Source organism: Saimiri boliviensis, chromosome 12 (genome assembly GCF_048565385.1).
Source record: "Saimiri boliviensis isolate mSaiBol1 chromosome 12, mSaiBol1.pri, whole genome shotgun sequence".
NCBI classification, from domain to species: Eukaryota; Metazoa; Chordata; class Mammalia; order Primates; family Cebidae; genus Saimiri; species Saimiri boliviensis.
This window is the reverse complement of record NC_133460.1, coordinates 7,569,747-7,586,783: the sequence shown is the minus strand read 5'-3', so window position 1 is coordinate 7,586,783 and position 17,037 is coordinate 7,569,747. Positions and strand designations below refer to the sequence as shown.

Genomic DNA, 17,037 nt, shown 5'->3' with positions numbered 1-17,037 from the left:
AAGCAAATTAAACAAAGGCACAGCTCCCATCCTCCCGAAGCTGACTGTCCAGTGATCATCCCCTCCTTGCAAGTTGGGCTGAAACACTGTCCCTCTGCACAGCCAACCTTCCCAACCATCTCCTGAACTCCAACCAGAGAGAGAGTTGGCTGCCAAGGGTGTTAGTTACATTTTTTTTTCAGTGTGTGTCATCTCCCCAAATAGAAGGTCGGCTCCTGAGGGCAGAGACACAACCCGTCCCCGCCTGCACAGTGCAGCTGGCCAGGACCTCACAGGGCTGACAAGGGGCTGAGAGCTGGGCCTCACAGGGAGGGACCCACAGCTGCCTCACCTCTCCCTGCTCTCATCAAATGCCCCACTCTCTGCTACCTCCAGCCCCTGAGGCATCTGAGATTGTGCCATACCCTCATGCTTCTACCTGATCCTTTCATGCCCTCATCCCCAACCTCAGTATATCCTGCTTTTCCAACCTAAAAGGGACTCCCAAGGAATTCTGCCTCTCTCATTTCTTCAGGACTTGGTGACCAATCCCTCCTCTCCTGCCAGGACTAGTCACAGCCTGCACTCATTCCATGCCTTTTTTTTTTTTTTAAAGATGGGGTCTCGGCCGGGCACGGTGGCTCAAGCCTGGAATCCCAGCACTTTGGGAGGCCGAGGCGGGTGGATCACGAGGTCAAGAGATCGAGACCATCCTGGTCAACATGGTGAAACCCCGTCTCTACTAAAAATACAAAAAATCAGCTGGGCATGGTGGTGCATGCCTGTAATCCCAGCTACTCAGGAGGCTGAGGCAGGATAATTGCCTGAACCCAGGAGGCGGAGGTTGCGATGAGCCAAGATCACGCCATTGCACTCCAGCCTGGGTAACAAGAGCGAAACTCCATCTCAAAAAAAAAAAAAAAAAAAAAAGATGGGGCCTCGTTCTATTGCACAGGCTAGAGTGCAGGAGGTGCAATCTTGGCTCACTGCGACCTCAAGCTCCCAGAGTCAAGCCATCCTTCCACCTCAGCCTCTCGAGTAACTGGGACCACAGGTGCACCCACTACATCTAGCTATTTTTAAAATTTTTTTGCAGAGATGAGATCTCACTGTGTTGCCTAGGCTGGTCTGGAACTCATGGGCTCAAGCAATCCTGCTGCCTTGGCCTCTCAAAGTGCCAGGATTACAGATGTGAGTCACTGTGCCTTGCCTATTAATTAAGTTTAATAAACTACTGCTTTAATTCTGATTGAATTTGGTGCTTTCATTCCGATTCTGCCCCCCTCCCTGAGATGGGACAGCTCAGAGATGGCTGCTCTGGGAGTCTTCTGTGAGGGACAGTAAGAAAGTGACAGGCAACAGGCATGTCCCCAAGGTGAGGGGGCAGCTGGGACCTTGACTATGAGTAAAACCACCTTCAGGGCTGCAAAGGGATGAGGGAGGCTGAAACCAGATGGAATAGGACTTCTCTGATCATACAGAAAAAGACAGCATAGGCTGCTGCCATTGAGGAAATGGATCAATCTCCAGAAACTCAGTTAAATCCATCCCATTTGCTAAACTGCACCTACCCCTGCCAAGTCCTGCTGAGGATATCCAGCTGGGGAGGAGCACAAGAGACTGGGACCTCTGGAGCACTGGGCAGATCCTGCTTGGCAGCCATGCAGCTATGCTCGCCATGCCTCCAATTCATTCATTCATTCTTTCACCCATTCCGGACCCGGAAGAGAAACCCCTGCTATGTAATTCAGTCCCTCTGCACTCAGAACTGGTGAACTATTTACCACCTCTGTGTTGAGATTTAGGAACTTTGGGTAAGACCTTGATGGTCAAATGGGAAATTCCATTTTAGGGACGTCTTCCTTGAGCTAAAATTTTCTGAATCTTCTGAAATACAAAGAGATTTGGGCAAAGTGTCCATCTATGCTGTGAGCCATCTGCCTCCACTGCAATGTGTTGCAGATCCTCCCCTGACCAGGGTCTTGGTAGCAAGGACAGGGGACAGAGTAGGGACCCAGCATGGGGAGGAAATGAAGGAGCCAAACAGGGTGGAGGTGGAGTCTAAAGATCAACTTTTAGCTCTGAGAAGACAGGTAAGTCCAGGGGCGGGGGTCCCTGAGGAGCCACAACTCCCAGAGCAAACTCAGGAGAGAATATAAGCCAGTCCAACACCTTGTGCCAAAGTGAGTCCCACCAATGGGCCACAAGAGGGGCACAAGCCTCACAGCCAGAAACATACCATGAAGGGGACCTGAGGCTGGATTCCCATCCCCAGTCCACCAGGAACAATGAAAACCACAGTTAGCTGTGTGCAATGGCTCACACCTGTAACCCCAGCACTTTGGGAGGCTGAGGCAGGAGAATGACTTGAGCCCAGGAGATTGAGACCAGCCTGAGCAACACAGTGACATAGTGAGACCATGTCTCTACAAAAAATAAAATTAGCTGGGTGCTAGGTGTGGTGACACATGCCTGTAGTCCCAGCTACTCTGAAGGCTGAAGTGGGAGGATCGCTTGAACCCAGGAAATCAAGGCTGCAGTGAGCGATGACTGTGCCACTGCACTCCAGCCTGGGGGGTAAAATGAAACCTTATCTCAAATAAATAAATAAATAAATAAATGAGAACTAGGGTCATCATCTGGGTAACTCAGGCCATATGTCTACTGAGCCAATTTCTACTTTAAAAAGCTAACCCTGGCTGGGCACAGTGGCTCCCACCTATAATCCCAGCGCTTTGGGACGCAAGGTGAGCAGATCACTTGAGGTCAGAGGTTCAAGACTAGCCTGGCCAACGTGGTAAAACCCCATCTCTACTGAAAATATAAAAGTTAGCCAGGCGTAGTGGCGGGTGCCTATAATCCAGCTACTCAGGAGGCTGCAGTAGGAGAATCTCTTGAACCCAGTAGGCAGAGGTTGCAGTAAGCCAAGATTTTGCCACTGTACTCCAGCCTGCGTGACAGAGCAAGTCTCTGTCTCAAAAAATAAATACAAAATAAAAAATAGGCCAGGCATGGGGGCCTATTTTTTATTTTGTATTTATTTTTTGTATTTATTTTTTGATTATCACACCCGTAATCCCAGCACTTTGGGAGGCTGAAGCGGGCGCATCACCGAAGGTTGGGAATTCGAGACCAGCCTGACCAACATGGAGAAACCCTGTCTCTAATAAAAATACAAAAATTAGCCAGGCTTGGTGGTACCTGCCTGTAATCCCAGCTACTCGGGAGGCGGAGGAAGGAGAATCGTTTGAACCCGGGAGGCGGAGATTGTAGTGAGCCAAGATCATGCCATTACACTTCAGCCTGGGCAATGAGACCAAAACTGTCTCAAAAAACAATAATAAATGAAAAATTAAAAAGTTAACCCCGATGGAGTCAAAATGCAAATACAGTGCTTTGCCCATCATGGACTCAATAGACATCTGATGAATAAACACGTTAGATCATGGAGCTTGGCGTTGAATTTTGCCCTCTATGATCTCTAGCAGGTGGCTTGAGGCAGCATCTCACCAACATTCACTGTGATAAAAACACTATTCCTTACCTTGGCCTCCCAGCTCCCTCTCTCAGGCTTTGCCCAGCTCTCCTCCAGCACTGGAGAAAAGGGATCTAGTCTTGCCCTACCACTCAATACCATAGAACTCAGGGCAACTTGCCTTTCTACCCCACAGGTGAAGATGGGGTGGGGTCCTTTCCGTCTGTGGCCTTCCATGCCCTCCCTTCACAAAACCCAGCACAGATCAGGATCCACTAGCCTTGCTCTCTACTTACTGGCACTGGGGGTACCAAGTCTGCCTGTAATGCATGGTGTCCATCTGAGGTCCCCTAAATTCTCATGAGAGCCACAGCGCATCCCCCAGTAAGGCCTACCCAGACCTTCCTTTTCTCAAGCATGCGGAGGTCTCAGTCACCACGCCTCCCATCTCTCCCTTGTACTCTTCAATTCTTCCCTCACCACAGGATCCTTCCCCCTTGGCCCAGGAACACACCTACTCTTCTCCTGTAATGAAAAAACTTTTCAGCCGGGCGCAGTGGCTCATGCCTGTAATCCCAGCACTTTGGGAGACTAAGGTGGGTGGATCACTTGAGGTCACGAGTTTGAGACCAGCCTGGCCAACATGGTGAAACCCCATCTCTACTAAAAATACAAAAATTAGCCAGGCATGATGGTCTGCGCCCGTAATCCTAGCTACTAGGGAGGCAGAGGCATGAGAATTGCTTGAAACCAGCCGGCAGAGATTACAGTGAGCTGAGATCACGCTACTGCACTCCAGCCGGGGCATGGAGAATTTTTACATATATATAAATAAAATTTAAAAAGAAAAAACTTCTCTCAGCCAGGTGCACTGGGTCACACCCATTATTCTAGCACTTTGGGAGGCCAAGGCAGGTGGATCACTTAAGCGCAGGGATTTGAGATCATCCTGGGCAATACAGCGAGTCTTGCCTCTACCCAAAGAAAAAAAATTAGCCCGGCATAGTGTAGTCCCAGCTCCTCAGGAGGCTGAGGTGGGAGGATTGCTTGAGCCCAGGAGGTGAAGATTGCAGTGAGCCTTGATCATACCACTGCACTCCAGCCTGCACAACAGAGTGAGACCCTGTCTAAAAAAAGTAAAGAAAAAGGTAAAGAAAAAAAATTTCCTACCTCTGCAAACCCATATGCTTGTAAGCTGCTGTTGCTGGCCACTTAATTTTTAAGAGTTTCTATGTCTAAAGATGTTGCCTCCTCATCCTCACTAAATACCCTCAAACCCTCCTCATCGGTCAGTCACCTCCTGATTGTCAGAAGCAACACCCCCTCTCCCTCGGCATCTCTGTGATATTTAATCCTGTCTCTTCCTGGATCCCTTCCTATCTTTCCGAAATTCATTTCTCTTCTTCCTCTTCCTACTCCTCAAACTCAGCGTTCATTAAGAACTGGTCCTTAAATTTCTTCTTTGTCTCTCCCTGTTACAGCTACCTGGGTGACCTCACAGCCTCCCCCTCATCTTTATGTAAATGAATCTCACTCCTAAATGCCCCAATCTGACTTCCCTCCTAAGCTCCAGTCCTGCCTTTCTAACCCCTGCCATCTCCATCCAGATGGCCCACCAGCAGCCAATCTTCATAATGACCCAAACGAAAATTTTTTCGTTGTTGTTGAGACAGGGTCTCACTCTGTTGCCCAGGTTGAGCAGTGCAATCACAGCTCACTGTAGCCTCGGCCTACCAAGCTCCTGTGATCCTCCTGCCTCAACCTCCCACATAGCTGGGACTACAGGTACCCACCACCATGCTCAGTTCATTTTTCTCTTTTTTTTTTTTTTTTTGTTTGAGACGGAGTCTTTGTCACCCAGGCTGGAGTGCAGTGGTGCAATCTTGGCTCATTGCAACCTTGGCCTCCAGGTTCAAGCAATTCTCTTGCCTCAGCCTCCCAAGTACATAGCTAGGACTACAGGTGCACGCTGCCATACCCAGCTAATTTTTTTTGTTTTTTAAGTGGACACAGGGTTTACCATATTTCCCAGGCTGATCATGAACTCCTGAGCTCAGGCAATCCACCCACTTTGGCCTCCCAAAGTGCTGGGATTACAGGCATGAGCCACTGCGTCCAGCATTCTTTCAGAGATGGGGTCTCACTATGTTGCCCAGGCTGGTCTCAAACTCTTGGGCTCAAGCCATCCTCCCACCTCTGCCTCCCAAAGTGCTGGGATTACGGGTGTTACAGGTTTGAGCTACTTCATCCAGCCCCAAACTGAACTCTTAAAATCTGTTCCTCTCTCTTACGTTCCCAGTCTATTTTTCTAGCAAGATCATTCTCCCATTGACCTCGACCAAACCTGTAAGAGTTTCCTGCCCTGGTCTGGCTCCCAGGCTGGGAAGCCCAGAGATTCTATACCAGCTACCAACTGGGTCTACCCCTTCTCTCCACTCCTATCCCCTTGCCCGTGTTCACACTCTCTCACCTGCCTCTCTGGCATGGCTGACTTACCTATCAGTCTCCCCTCACCCTACTCTTCCTACCAACAACTGCCAGATGGATCTTCCCTGAGCCCTGGGTGGTGACCACTGCCCACTGAGCAAAGCCCTGCTCCACCTAACAAGGGCCTTCACACTTTCAGCCCTAACCTTGCCTTCCAAACACGTCCCACCACTCCCACTTCATCTGTCTGCCTTCATGAAAGACAGAACAATGCTCTCCTTTCCTGGGTCTCACCACAGCCCCATCACTCTGGCTCCTTGAGTTTCCTCATCCTGTTCCCTCAACTCAGAATTCCCTTCCTGCCATCTTTCTGCTCTGAATCCTGCTTTCTTCAAGGCCTAGCTCAAATATTCCCTCATCTGTAAAACGTTTCCTGATCCACTCAGCTCAAGATAATCTCTACCTTGCCTCCACCTTTTCCTGTGCCTCTCCACTGACACTGTGGTATGTCCCATTTGACCAGATTCAGCTACACGCAAGGCAGAGGAGGCCTCCTCTCCCCTACTGAACTATAAGTGCTGAGGTCAAAATGCCTTTCTCAATTCTGTTAGTATCACACCTCAAAAATAGCAGGGACGCAGTAAACTTGGGATAGGTTCAAGAATGATGGAACACAGTGAGGTGTCTGAATGAGAGGGCTTTGCACACATAAGCGATATTTACAGGTAAGGAGTTGTGCTGTGATAAGGCATGGATTTGGGTTGGGAGCAGAGCATATGCCCAGAGAAAGAGCTAAGCCCGGGCACTCTATCCTACAACCATGGCCCTCCCAGCACCCCACTCCCTCGGCCGCCCGCCTTGTTCCAGCCAGGATGCACAAGGCCTAGCCCTGTCCTTAGCCCCGGGGGGCCAGGACAGAGAGTGGAAGCAGCTGTCCTCTTCCTGTGTCCATAGGCTGACTCTTCCCAGCCCACTATACCCAAGCAGGCACCAGAGGGCTAGCTGGATGCTAGCAGCTTCATCTGAACCCCCATCTGGGGGATAAGTGGGTAGAAGCACTGGCCAAGGAGTGGAGAGGCCTGAATTCCAGCTCTGGCCTGCCATGAACTCACTGTTTGATCTTTACTGTAATACCCAGATGTGAGACAAAACCAGCAGTTCCTAAACAGCAGTTCTACAGGCCACCACGCCAGGTGCCATTTTTTCTTTTTCTTTTTTTTTTTTTTTTGAGACGGAGTTTCACTCTTGTTACCCAGGCTGGAGTGCAATGGCACGATCTCGGCTCACCGCAACCTCCGCCTCCTGGGTTCAGGCAATTCTCCTGCCTCAGCCTCCTGAGTAGCTGGGATTACAGGCACGCGCCACCATGCCCAGCTAATTTTTTGTATTTTTAGTAGAGACGGGGTTTCACCATGTTGACCAGGATGGTCTCAATCTCTTGACCTTGTGATCCACCCGCCTCGGCCTCCCAAAGTGCTAGGATTACAGGCTGGAGCCACCGTGCCCGGCCTTTTTTTTTTTTTTTTTTTTTTTGAGACAAGGTCTCATTCTGTCACCAAGGCTGGAGTGCAATGGTGCAATCACGACTCACTGCAGTCTTGACCTCCCAGGTTCATGTGATCCTCCCACCTCAGCCTCTCAAGTAGCTGGGACCACAGGCATGCACCCCTACACTCAGCTCATTTTATGTTTTTTGGTTTTTTTTTTTTTAAAGACACAGTCTCAATCAAGACCATCCTGGCCACACAGTGAAACTCCGTCTCTACTAAAATACAAAAATTAGCTGGGCGTGGTGGTGCGCGCCTGTAGTCCCAGCTACTCAGGAGGCTGAGGCGGGAGAATCGCTTATGTCCAGGAGTCGGAGGTTGCAGTGAGCTGAGATTATGCCACTGCACTCCAGCCTGGTGCCTGGCGACAAAGCAAGATTCTGTCTCAAAAAAAAAAAAAAAGAGAGAGAGAGGGTCTTACTATGTTTATGTTGTGCAGACTGGTCTCAAACTCTTAGCTTCAGGTGATCCTTCCACCTTGGCTTCCCAAAGTGCTGGGATTACAGGTGTGAGCCACTGTGTCTGGCCAAAGTATCACTTTTTTGAGAGATGTGTTCATTAGCACAGCCCAGTCTAGTGTGCTCCAGACTCACTGTGGGACCAGATGTCCCCTACGGGCTCACCTGGCCGCACCAAAGGAGGAGTGAGGGAACCAGTTGTGGGGACACGGCTCCAGGGACTGAAAAGGCTTCTGGGCTCTGTTCTCTCCCCAAGACCCCTGAGATTGCTACATTTTCTCAGCAGCCCTCCCACAGTGGATCCTAGCAGCTGGGCTTCTCTGTTGAGGAAACTGGAGCACTGGCCTCTTTCTAGAAATAACCAGCCTGGGGTGGGAGAGAAAGGGGCAGGGAAGGGGCTTCCTGACCATGACCCTGCACCCTTGTCTCACATGATGGGCGCTGAGCCGTGGGTGTTCACAGACGGGCAGCCCCAGCATGCACCAGCCACTCCCCATTGCGGTGGCTAGGTGAGGCCAGGGGAGATGGGCATCTGAAACTAGGGCTGGGCTGGACATGAAGGAAGGATGAAGGATAGACAGGAAACTCCAGATCCCCAATCTCCATATCAAGCAACAGGAAGGACAATAGGAAGCAAAGACGTCTTGAATTCTGCCTTAAGCAATAAACACCAATGGCTTAAACCCAAAGAAATGCTTTGTCAGCAGCCTCCCACTCTCCAGGGAGACCAAAAGCCTTTGCCCTGCAAACTAGGGAAATTCCCCCAGGACGGCCTTATCCACTGCACTCCTTCACCCCCTTTCACACTCACCCTACGGGCAGAGAGGGGCTGGGGAGTGTAGGCAGGTTGAGGAAAGGAGAGGACCCTGGCCCTGGATATGCCTGTCACTGACTCGCTGTCTAACCTCGGAGCAGTCTCGCCATTTCTCTGCTTCCTTCCCTTCCCTGGATGGTGGGCAGACTGATCGAACCACTGCTAGGGGTCTTTCCCACTGGTCTTAAGGAGGAGTAGCCCCAAGCCAGGACTCCCAAAGAGGAGGTCCCGGTGGGTACAAAGGCCTGTGGGCAGCAGGAGGAGAGGTGGAGACCAGGAAGGCCCCCACCTGGCTGCTCCTTCCCCGTCCTGGCATGGACACGGGTGACTAGTGGTTGGTGAGGCGGGGGCGCTCGTCTCCTCACTGGGAGCCAAGAAGAAGGGCTGCAGGCCCACCACCCCAGTCCAGAGCGGCACAAGAGCAACAAGGGGGAAGGCACAGAGGAGAAGCTCTGTGGGGTCCCTGCCCTAGGAAGCAGGTGAGTGTGGTGACGCAGAATATCTGCCGCCAACCAGCTGAGGAGCAAGCAAAATACGGAGGGAAGTTAGCAGACAGCGGGGCAGGTGAGGGAAGGAGGTCAGGAGCCAAGATGTGACCTTTGGGTGGCACGGTATTTACGAGAGTGGCACAGTTCTGGGGGGAATCACCCACTAGGATGGACTGTCATGATGGGGCGTGAGGAAGCTACCGTGTGGGTGAGAACCTGCTGGTGGATGCGGGAGAAAGCCTCTTCTGGAATATACAGTGCACAGTGGGGCAGAGTCCTGATAAAATCCCCACAGTGGATGAAACCCACAGCCCAAGCGCTGAGCAGGGACAGAGGGAAGCTTCTGCACTGGAGGTTGGGCCAGGGGCAGACGCACATGGTGGGACCCAGGAATGAAAGACGGCAGAGAGGGGACCTTTGCACAAGCACCTGCCTGCCTCATTTCTCCACGGCAAAAGGCCCCAGCGAGGCCTGAGAACATTCCAGATGGCCAGTTCCTTCAGTGGGAGTAAAGACAAAGGATGTCCCTGAAAGGCCAAAAATTCTTGGGGCCCAGTGTGTAGAAGCCGGGCAGCTGGGGCTGAACTGCAGCAGAGGAGGGGCCGCGAAAGGAGAGGGTGGCAGAGGCTTGGGGCTCCGGATCCAATTACGTGGTTGTTTCCATACTTAGCTGCCTGACAGCCGCCTGGAATACTCAGCACTCGAGCCGTTGCAGCCCCGCAGAGCCCAAATTAACTCAAGGACAGACAAGGGCAGGGCCCAGCAGCACATGCAGTGGCCGGAGCCCCCCACCTTACAGCTCCACTCCCTGAGGAATAGCTTTTGTTCCCACCGACCGCCTGTTCTCCTTGCTGGGACTGTGCCCTTGCAATCCCCTATTCAACCTCAAAGACCTGAGAGGCTGGATTCCAGGCCTCCACAGTCCCAGGTACAAACCTAGGCTCAAAGCCCGGCTGGGGGAAGACTGCCGAGTCATGAAAAGACATGGTGGGGAGTCCAGATCCTAGGGGGATCCCCAGAGCACCTCCCTACAAGCATCCCTGAGGAAAACCAGGCTTCAGGAACCTTAGGAACAAAAGACGTGGCAAAGATCTGGCATCCCCTTCACAGCCTATAGATAACCCCCATGCTGCAACCCAAGCCACCACCTCTGCTACCCAAAGTGCTGAGATGTCAAAGGGAAGCCCAGGCATGTAGAGCTGAGCCCCTTTTCTGATGGAAGCCCCCCACCACCAGCAGAGGCTCTACTCCAGAACAGGCCCGTTCCTCTTCTGAATTGCATCCAATTGTGTTTCCAGCCCTACCGCCAACTCTATTTCCGATCTTATCCCAAAACAACTCTATCTCACTGCTCCCAAAACAGTCCCCACCTTTGCCCACTGTGTCCCCCTCTATCCTCGATCACGCAAACCCAGGTTTCTTGCTGGAGTGGGGCCTCCGCCTTATCTCCTACCAGGTGGGAGAGTCACCTCAACGACCTCCAGCTCCCAGACTGTGCTATTTTGTCCGTCTCAGAGGCTCCCCAGTCTTAACTTTAGGGGCCCCTCTTTCCCACATCTACCGGCTGGACTCCTCTCTGACCCTGGCTCAGGCCTCAGCTGTTTGTTGTTCCTGCTTCCTCTGGACTCCCCAAGAGCCCCACAACGGCACTCCTCCTCTCCAGCACCCAGCTCTTTCTCCGAGGCCCCAGGATCAGGGAAAAGCGAAGGGTGAGAACAGTGACACCAGCCAGGAGCTAGGGTTTGCCGTCAGTCCTGACTCCCTACCCGACCCACAGTAGACAGAAAACCTTAGAGGAAGCATGAGGGTGCAGTCTGGGCTGGGTCATGCTGGGAGGGCCCTACCTGCTTGTCCTGAGAGCAGGAGCGAGGCCAGAAGGCAGCCGAGCAGGACCAGCGCCCTCATGGTGACTGCCAAGAGAGCCCAGCTGCTCCTCGCCTCTATTTATACAGCTGGCCCTGGCAGCAGCAGGCAGTGTAGGGGGAGAGGGGTCACACAGTCACTAGGGCAACTAGGAGGGCGTGATGGGGAAGAAGCCCAGACCCCAGCAGGCTGTGCGGAGGCTCAGCCTGTGCCGCCACTGTCCCAGCTGCCGGGCCTCAGAACACAGGGCCACGGCTGGATTCTCTCTCCCGAACCCCTGCAGCCCTGGGATCACATGATGTTGGTCACAGGGCAGCGGTGACGGGCATAAAATGGAGCATCCCTTGGGCTGAGGCCATGAAGTTAAGAATCTGAGTCTTCCCAGAACTTGCAATAACTCAACCCAAAGTCTGGGCAGGTTAAGGACCTTGACACACCTGCACTGGAAGAAGGAAGCTGTAAGGCAGCGCAGAAGAATCCTATTTGACGGTTACTGATCTAGACGCTAGAGTGCTCAGCAGCTGGGCACAGAGGCTCACACCTGTAATCCCAGCACTTAGGGAGGCCGAGGAGGGCGGAATACCTGAGGTCCAGAGTTTGAGACCAGCCTAATCAACATGGAGAAATCGTATCTCTACTAAGGATACAAAAAATTAGCTGGGCGTGCTGGTGCATGCCTGTAATCCCAGCTACTCGGGAGGCTGAGGCAGGAGAATTGCTTGAACCTGGGAGGTAGAGGTTGCAGTGGGCTAAGATCATGCCATTGCACTCCAGCCTGGGCAAGAAGAGCAAAACTTCATCTCAAAAAAAAAAAGAGAGAGAGTAGTCAGCTACGGCAAACCTGCAACACGTGACCGCTGAAGTCCAAGGCTACAGCTCTGAACAACATTCCAGCCTCTGGAAGACAGCGTGCAGACCAGAGGGAGAGGGGCACGCTGAGACACAGTTGAGGCTGCAGGGTAAGTTGGAGGATGGAGAAACAGATATCTATTTCCAATAACCCAGGGGTTCCAGAACATTCAGTCACCTCTGCAAACTGCTTTTTTTTTTTTTTTTTGATAGAGGATCTTGCTGTCACCCGGGCTGGAGTACAGGGGCACAATCATGGCTCACTGCACTTGACCTCCTTGGCTCAATCAATCCTCCCAACTCAGCCTCCCAAGTAGCTAGGACAATAGTGCCACCATGCTCTACTGATTTTTAAAAATTTTTTGTAGATGGCCCAGAGAGCCAGTTTTAAGAAGCCAAGGGAAAGCGGGCACTCGCTTGTCTGGTCAGGGGAATGGTGTCATTGTGAGGTGAAGAGGTAGAAGCTGGCCTTGGAGGAAAGGAACTAAAAGTAAATTAGGGCTGGGCACGGTGACTCAAGCCTGTAATCCCAGCACTTTGGGAGGCCGACGCAGGCACATCACCTGAGGTCAGGAGTTCAAGACCAGCCTGGCCAACATGGTGAAACCCCATCTCTACTAAAAACACAAAATTAGCCAGGCATGGTTGTGCGCACCTGTAGCCTCAGCTACCCAGGAGGCTGAGGCAGGAGAATTGCTGGAACCCAGGAGGCAGAGGTTGCAGTGAGCCGAGACCACACCACTGCACTCCAGCCTGGGCAACAAAGCGAGACTCTGTATCAAAAAAAAAAAAAAAAAGAAAAAGAAAAGAAAGAAATTACTTAGATAGTGAGGGTACAGAAGTCCTCAGTAAGTTTTCCTTTTAATGAAAAGCTGCCCAAAATCACTTTCCTTTCTAACAAAGAGCAGCCTGTAAAATCGAGCTACAGCCACAGATGCCAGCAGTTGTACCAATTATGTTCAAAATGGTGGGTCCATCTTTCCTTCTCTGCCAGCCACACATACAGTAAGGAGCAGACAAGAGGGTGACAGCCAAGGGGAAAGTTTATTTGCATAATAAAATTAGAGTGGGGAGGCCAGCCTTCCCTTCGTGCTATGTAAATGTAATGCCTGATGGAACCAATCTGTGAGTCCTCTGTTAATCAGACACCGCCTCTTCAAGCCTGGCTATAAAACCCAGTGCACGCGCTGCCACCGGCCTTTTCCTTGGAAGTCCCCTCTCTCACTGGAGAGAGCTGTTTCCCTCTCTTTCTTTTGCCTATTAACCCTCTACTCCTAAAAAAATTAAAATTTAAGGCTGGGCGCAGTGGCTCAAGCCTGTAATCCCAGCACTTTGGGAGGCCGAGGCGGGTGGATCACAAGGTCAAGAGATCGAGACCATCCTGGTCAACATGGTGAAACCCCGTCTCTACTAAAAATACAAAAAATTAGCTGGGCATGGTGGCGCGTGCCTGTAATTCCAGCTACTCAGGAGGCTGAGGCAGGAGAATTGCCTGAACCCAGGAGGCGGAGGTTGCGGTGAGCCGAGATCGTGCCATTGCACTCCAGCCTGGGTAACAAAAGTGAAACTCTGTCTCAAAATAAAATAAAATAAAATAAAATTTAAAAAATAAAAATAAAAATGAGGTCTCACTGTGTTCCCCAGGCTCCTCTCAACCTCCCGAGCCCAAGTAATCCTCGCACCTCAGCCTCCTGAGTAGCTGGGACTACGGGCATGCGCCACCGTGCCCAGCTCAGCTCAGCTCAGCCTTCAGACAGAAGCTGCCAGAGCCCTCAGCCTGAGTCCCCAGCCCCATTTTCAGAAGCTGTGCATTCCTAGGCACACCTGCTTCTGACTGTCTCAGGCTAATATTCCTCAGATGACCAGGGAGGACATGTGTCTGAGAACAAGACGTGGGGCAGGAGAAAAATCATGTAGCCCCGCTCCTCCTTTCCAATGGTCCCACTTCCAATGCCCTAGAGCCAGGGTCGGGTGACTGCTTCTGTAAGGAGCCAGGTGGTAAATAGTTTAGGTCCTGTTGGCCATCTGCAACTCCGACACCGTGCCTGTGTAGCTGGAGCAGCTGGCGCATACAGATGAATAGATGTAGATGCATCCTGATAAAACTTTATTATGAAAAAGAGGCAGCAGGCTGGTTCTAGGCTGTAGCTTGCAGATTCCTGCTCATACTCTAGAGAAATTGTTTGGTGAAAAACCCTTTGGTAAAGGATCACCCGTATCAGTGCTTTATGAATCTGGGTTTTCCTACATCTAGCTGCTTCACATGGGGGTTAAGAGCTGGAAAGGGGAAGGTGGTGTGATATCTTGAGGCCAGGGATGACAGGTGTGTGACGGGGCTGTTGTGGATTTGAGCCTGGGAACAATATGCTCAAGGGAGACATAACGTGAGACGTTTATTTTATTTATTTATTTATTTATTTATTTTTTTGAGACGGAGTTTCGCTCTTGTTACCCAGGCTGGAGTGCAATGGCGCAATCTCGGCTCACCGCAACCTCCGCCTCCTGGGTTCAGGCAATTCTCCTGCCTCAGCCTCCCGAGTAGCTGGGATTACAGGCACGCGCCACCAGGCCCAGCTAATTTTTTGTATTTTTAGTAGAGACGGGGTTTCACCATGTTGACCAGGATGGTCTCGATCTCTTGACCTCATGATCCACCCGCCTCGGCCTCCCAAAGTGCTGGGATTACAGGCTTGAGCCACCGCGCCCGGCACTATTTTTTTGAGACAAGGTCTCATTCTGTCACACAGGTTGGAGTGCAGCGGCACAATCACAGCTCACTGCAGCCTCAACCTCCTAGGCTCAGGCAATCCTCCTACCTCAGCCTCTAAGCAGCTGGGATTACTACACCTGGCTATTTTTTCTTTTTGTAGCAACATGATCTAGCTGCATTGCCGAGCCTGGTCTAAAACAATCCTCCTGCCTTGGCGTTAAAGTGCCAGAATTACAGGCGTGAGCCACCGTGCCTGAGAAAAAGAGTTTCTCAGGGGAAACAAGCAGGTTCGACCCTGGAAAACTTTCTACGATCAAGTAAGAAAAGGTCCCAAGGCCGGGTGCGGTGGCTCAAGCCTGTAATCCCAGCACTTTGGGAGGCCGAGGCGGGTGGATCATGAGGTCAAGAGATCGAGACCATCCTGGTCAACATGGTGAAACCCCGTCTCTACTAAAAATACTAAAAAAAAATTAGCTGGGCATGGTGGCGTGTGCCTGTAATCCCAGCTACTCAGGAGGCTGAGGCAGGAGAATTGCCTGAACCCAGGAGGCGGAGGTTGCGGTGAGCCGAGATCGCGCCATTGCACTCCAGCCTGGGCAGCAAGAGCGAAACTCCGTCTCAAAAAAAAAAAAAAAAAAGAAGAGGTCCCAGAAGTGGCAAGTGAACGTCACAGTCACAAATGTATATTTGGAAGACCTGACAGCCAGGTCTCACCTGCTCAAATGATGCCACAAGAAGGAATTACCAGGCTTGTCCTGTGTGGTTCCTGAGGGCAAGGCCAGGTTTGATGGGCGAGGACAACGGGAGACCCATTTTAGCTCAAGGTAAAGGAGCCTGTTCAGGTGAAGCTGCCCAGCAGAGGAACAGGTTTGCTGATAAAGGAGTGAGTGTTCTGTCCCTGCATGGGTTCCAGCAGAGGCCAGGCATGCAGGGAAGGGCGCTGCCCAAGCTCTTCCTCCCTGCTTGCGCAGAAAGTCTGAGTCTAGGGAAGACTCTGGGGCTGGTGCCTCCTAGAGGCCCTCCCGCCTCTGTCCCTACATTGTTTCCTCCAGAGGTCCCGCCTCACTGGTTTCTGCAGGAGGCATTTACCTGCCTCAAGCCTGGCCTGTGTCCTTGTCTTAGGACTGTGGGCTGTCTCTAGGATGGTGAGGGATTTATCCAGCAAGCAGTGTCCTTGAGAAGAGGTTGTATCTGCCAGTGGGGACCTGGGTGGGTAGGGACTCTTGGGAAGCCAGGGGCTGTGAAGGAAAGGAGGGCTTTTGCATACTGCATCCAAGCCACTTCAGCAAGGGCCTTGGGGAAGGGTCTAGGACAGGCATCCCCACACTTTTTACACAGGGGGCCAGTTCACTGTCCTTCAGACCGTTGGAGGGCCGCCACATACTGTGCTTCTCTCACTGACCACCAATGAAAGAGGTGCCCCTTCCTGAAGTGCGGCAGGGGGCCGGATAAATGGCCTTAGGGGGCCGCATGCGGCCCACAGGCCGTAGTTTCGGGACGCCTGGTCTAGGATTATAGGCACACGCCACCATGTCCGACTAATTTTTGTATTTTTAGTAGAGACAGGATTTCCCCACATTGGCCAAGCTGGTCTTGAACTCCTGAACTTAGGTGATCCACCCGCCTCAGCCTCCAAAGTGCTTGGATTACAAGCGTGAGCCACCACACCTGGCCAACTCCTTTTGTTTTTCAACTGGGGGTATGTTGACGGGAGACCGGTTTGGGGAACTCATTCCTTTCTACAGCTGCTGGATTTAGAGCTGGTCCTGCCGCAGCCCCCAGTCCTATCCCCTCCTCTGTCGGCACAGGTTCTTGTCAATCAACAGAAGAAACTTGCAACTCAGCAGCGCAAGAGGAGAAAGGAGACCAAGGCAGAGGATGATATGACCCCACCCCTGCCCAGGGCCTGCGGGGCAATGGAGGCCAAGCCAAAAAATTCAACAAGTGAAAAAGGCAAATGCTACAAGGCCACAAAGCATCAAGAAAAGCACAGGCAGCTAGTTAAAGAAGGGACAGAAGCATGGAATGGGATGGGGGGGAAAGGGTGGAGCCAGAGACACACAAAAAAAATCTGAAGCTAAGAACAGAATGGCCAGCTGGCTCCAAGAGGCTGTTTTGAGGATTTGCATGTGCTTTACATACTGGTCTGGGGCCAGTCAGTCAGCCAGTAAGGAGGCCAAGGTCATGGGAAGGGCCCCCTCTTCCGCTCAATAGCTCTTCACACATCTAGCAGAGCTGGGCATTGCTCTGCTGCATGGCCAAAGATGCCCCCAAATCATGGCACAAGAGGCATGTTTTTATTACAACCCACCCTGTACCAGAAAGGCATAGAGATGAACTTTCTCTTAAAATATAGCAAAAAACCATGAACTGGAAGCACTAGTGGAAGAAAAACAGGAAGGCTCACAATATGGAACCATTAGTAAG

General features: G+C 51.7%; 1 protein-coding gene across 4 annotated transcripts in view; it reads right to left on the bottom strand.

Moving 5' to 3' along the window:
• Positions 1 to 17,037, bottom strand: part of SRL (sarcalumenin) — a 68,396-nt gene that overhangs the window by 46,811 nt on the left and 4,548 nt on the right. The window contains exon 1 of one of the 4 annotated variants that reach the window (XM_074381658.1): positions 11,033 to 11,675. The exons of 1 other annotated variant lie outside the window; for it this stretch is intronic. In XM_074381658.1, the coding sequence (XP_074237759.1) occupies positions 11,033 to 11,093 (61 nt within the window). In that variant the 5' untranslated portion in view covers positions 11,094 to 11,675. Of the gene's footprint in view, positions 1 to 11,032; positions 11,676 to 17,037 lie in introns of those variants that run through there. 2 more of the 4 variants (XM_010339131.3, XM_010339132.3) reach the window with 2 other exon arrangements.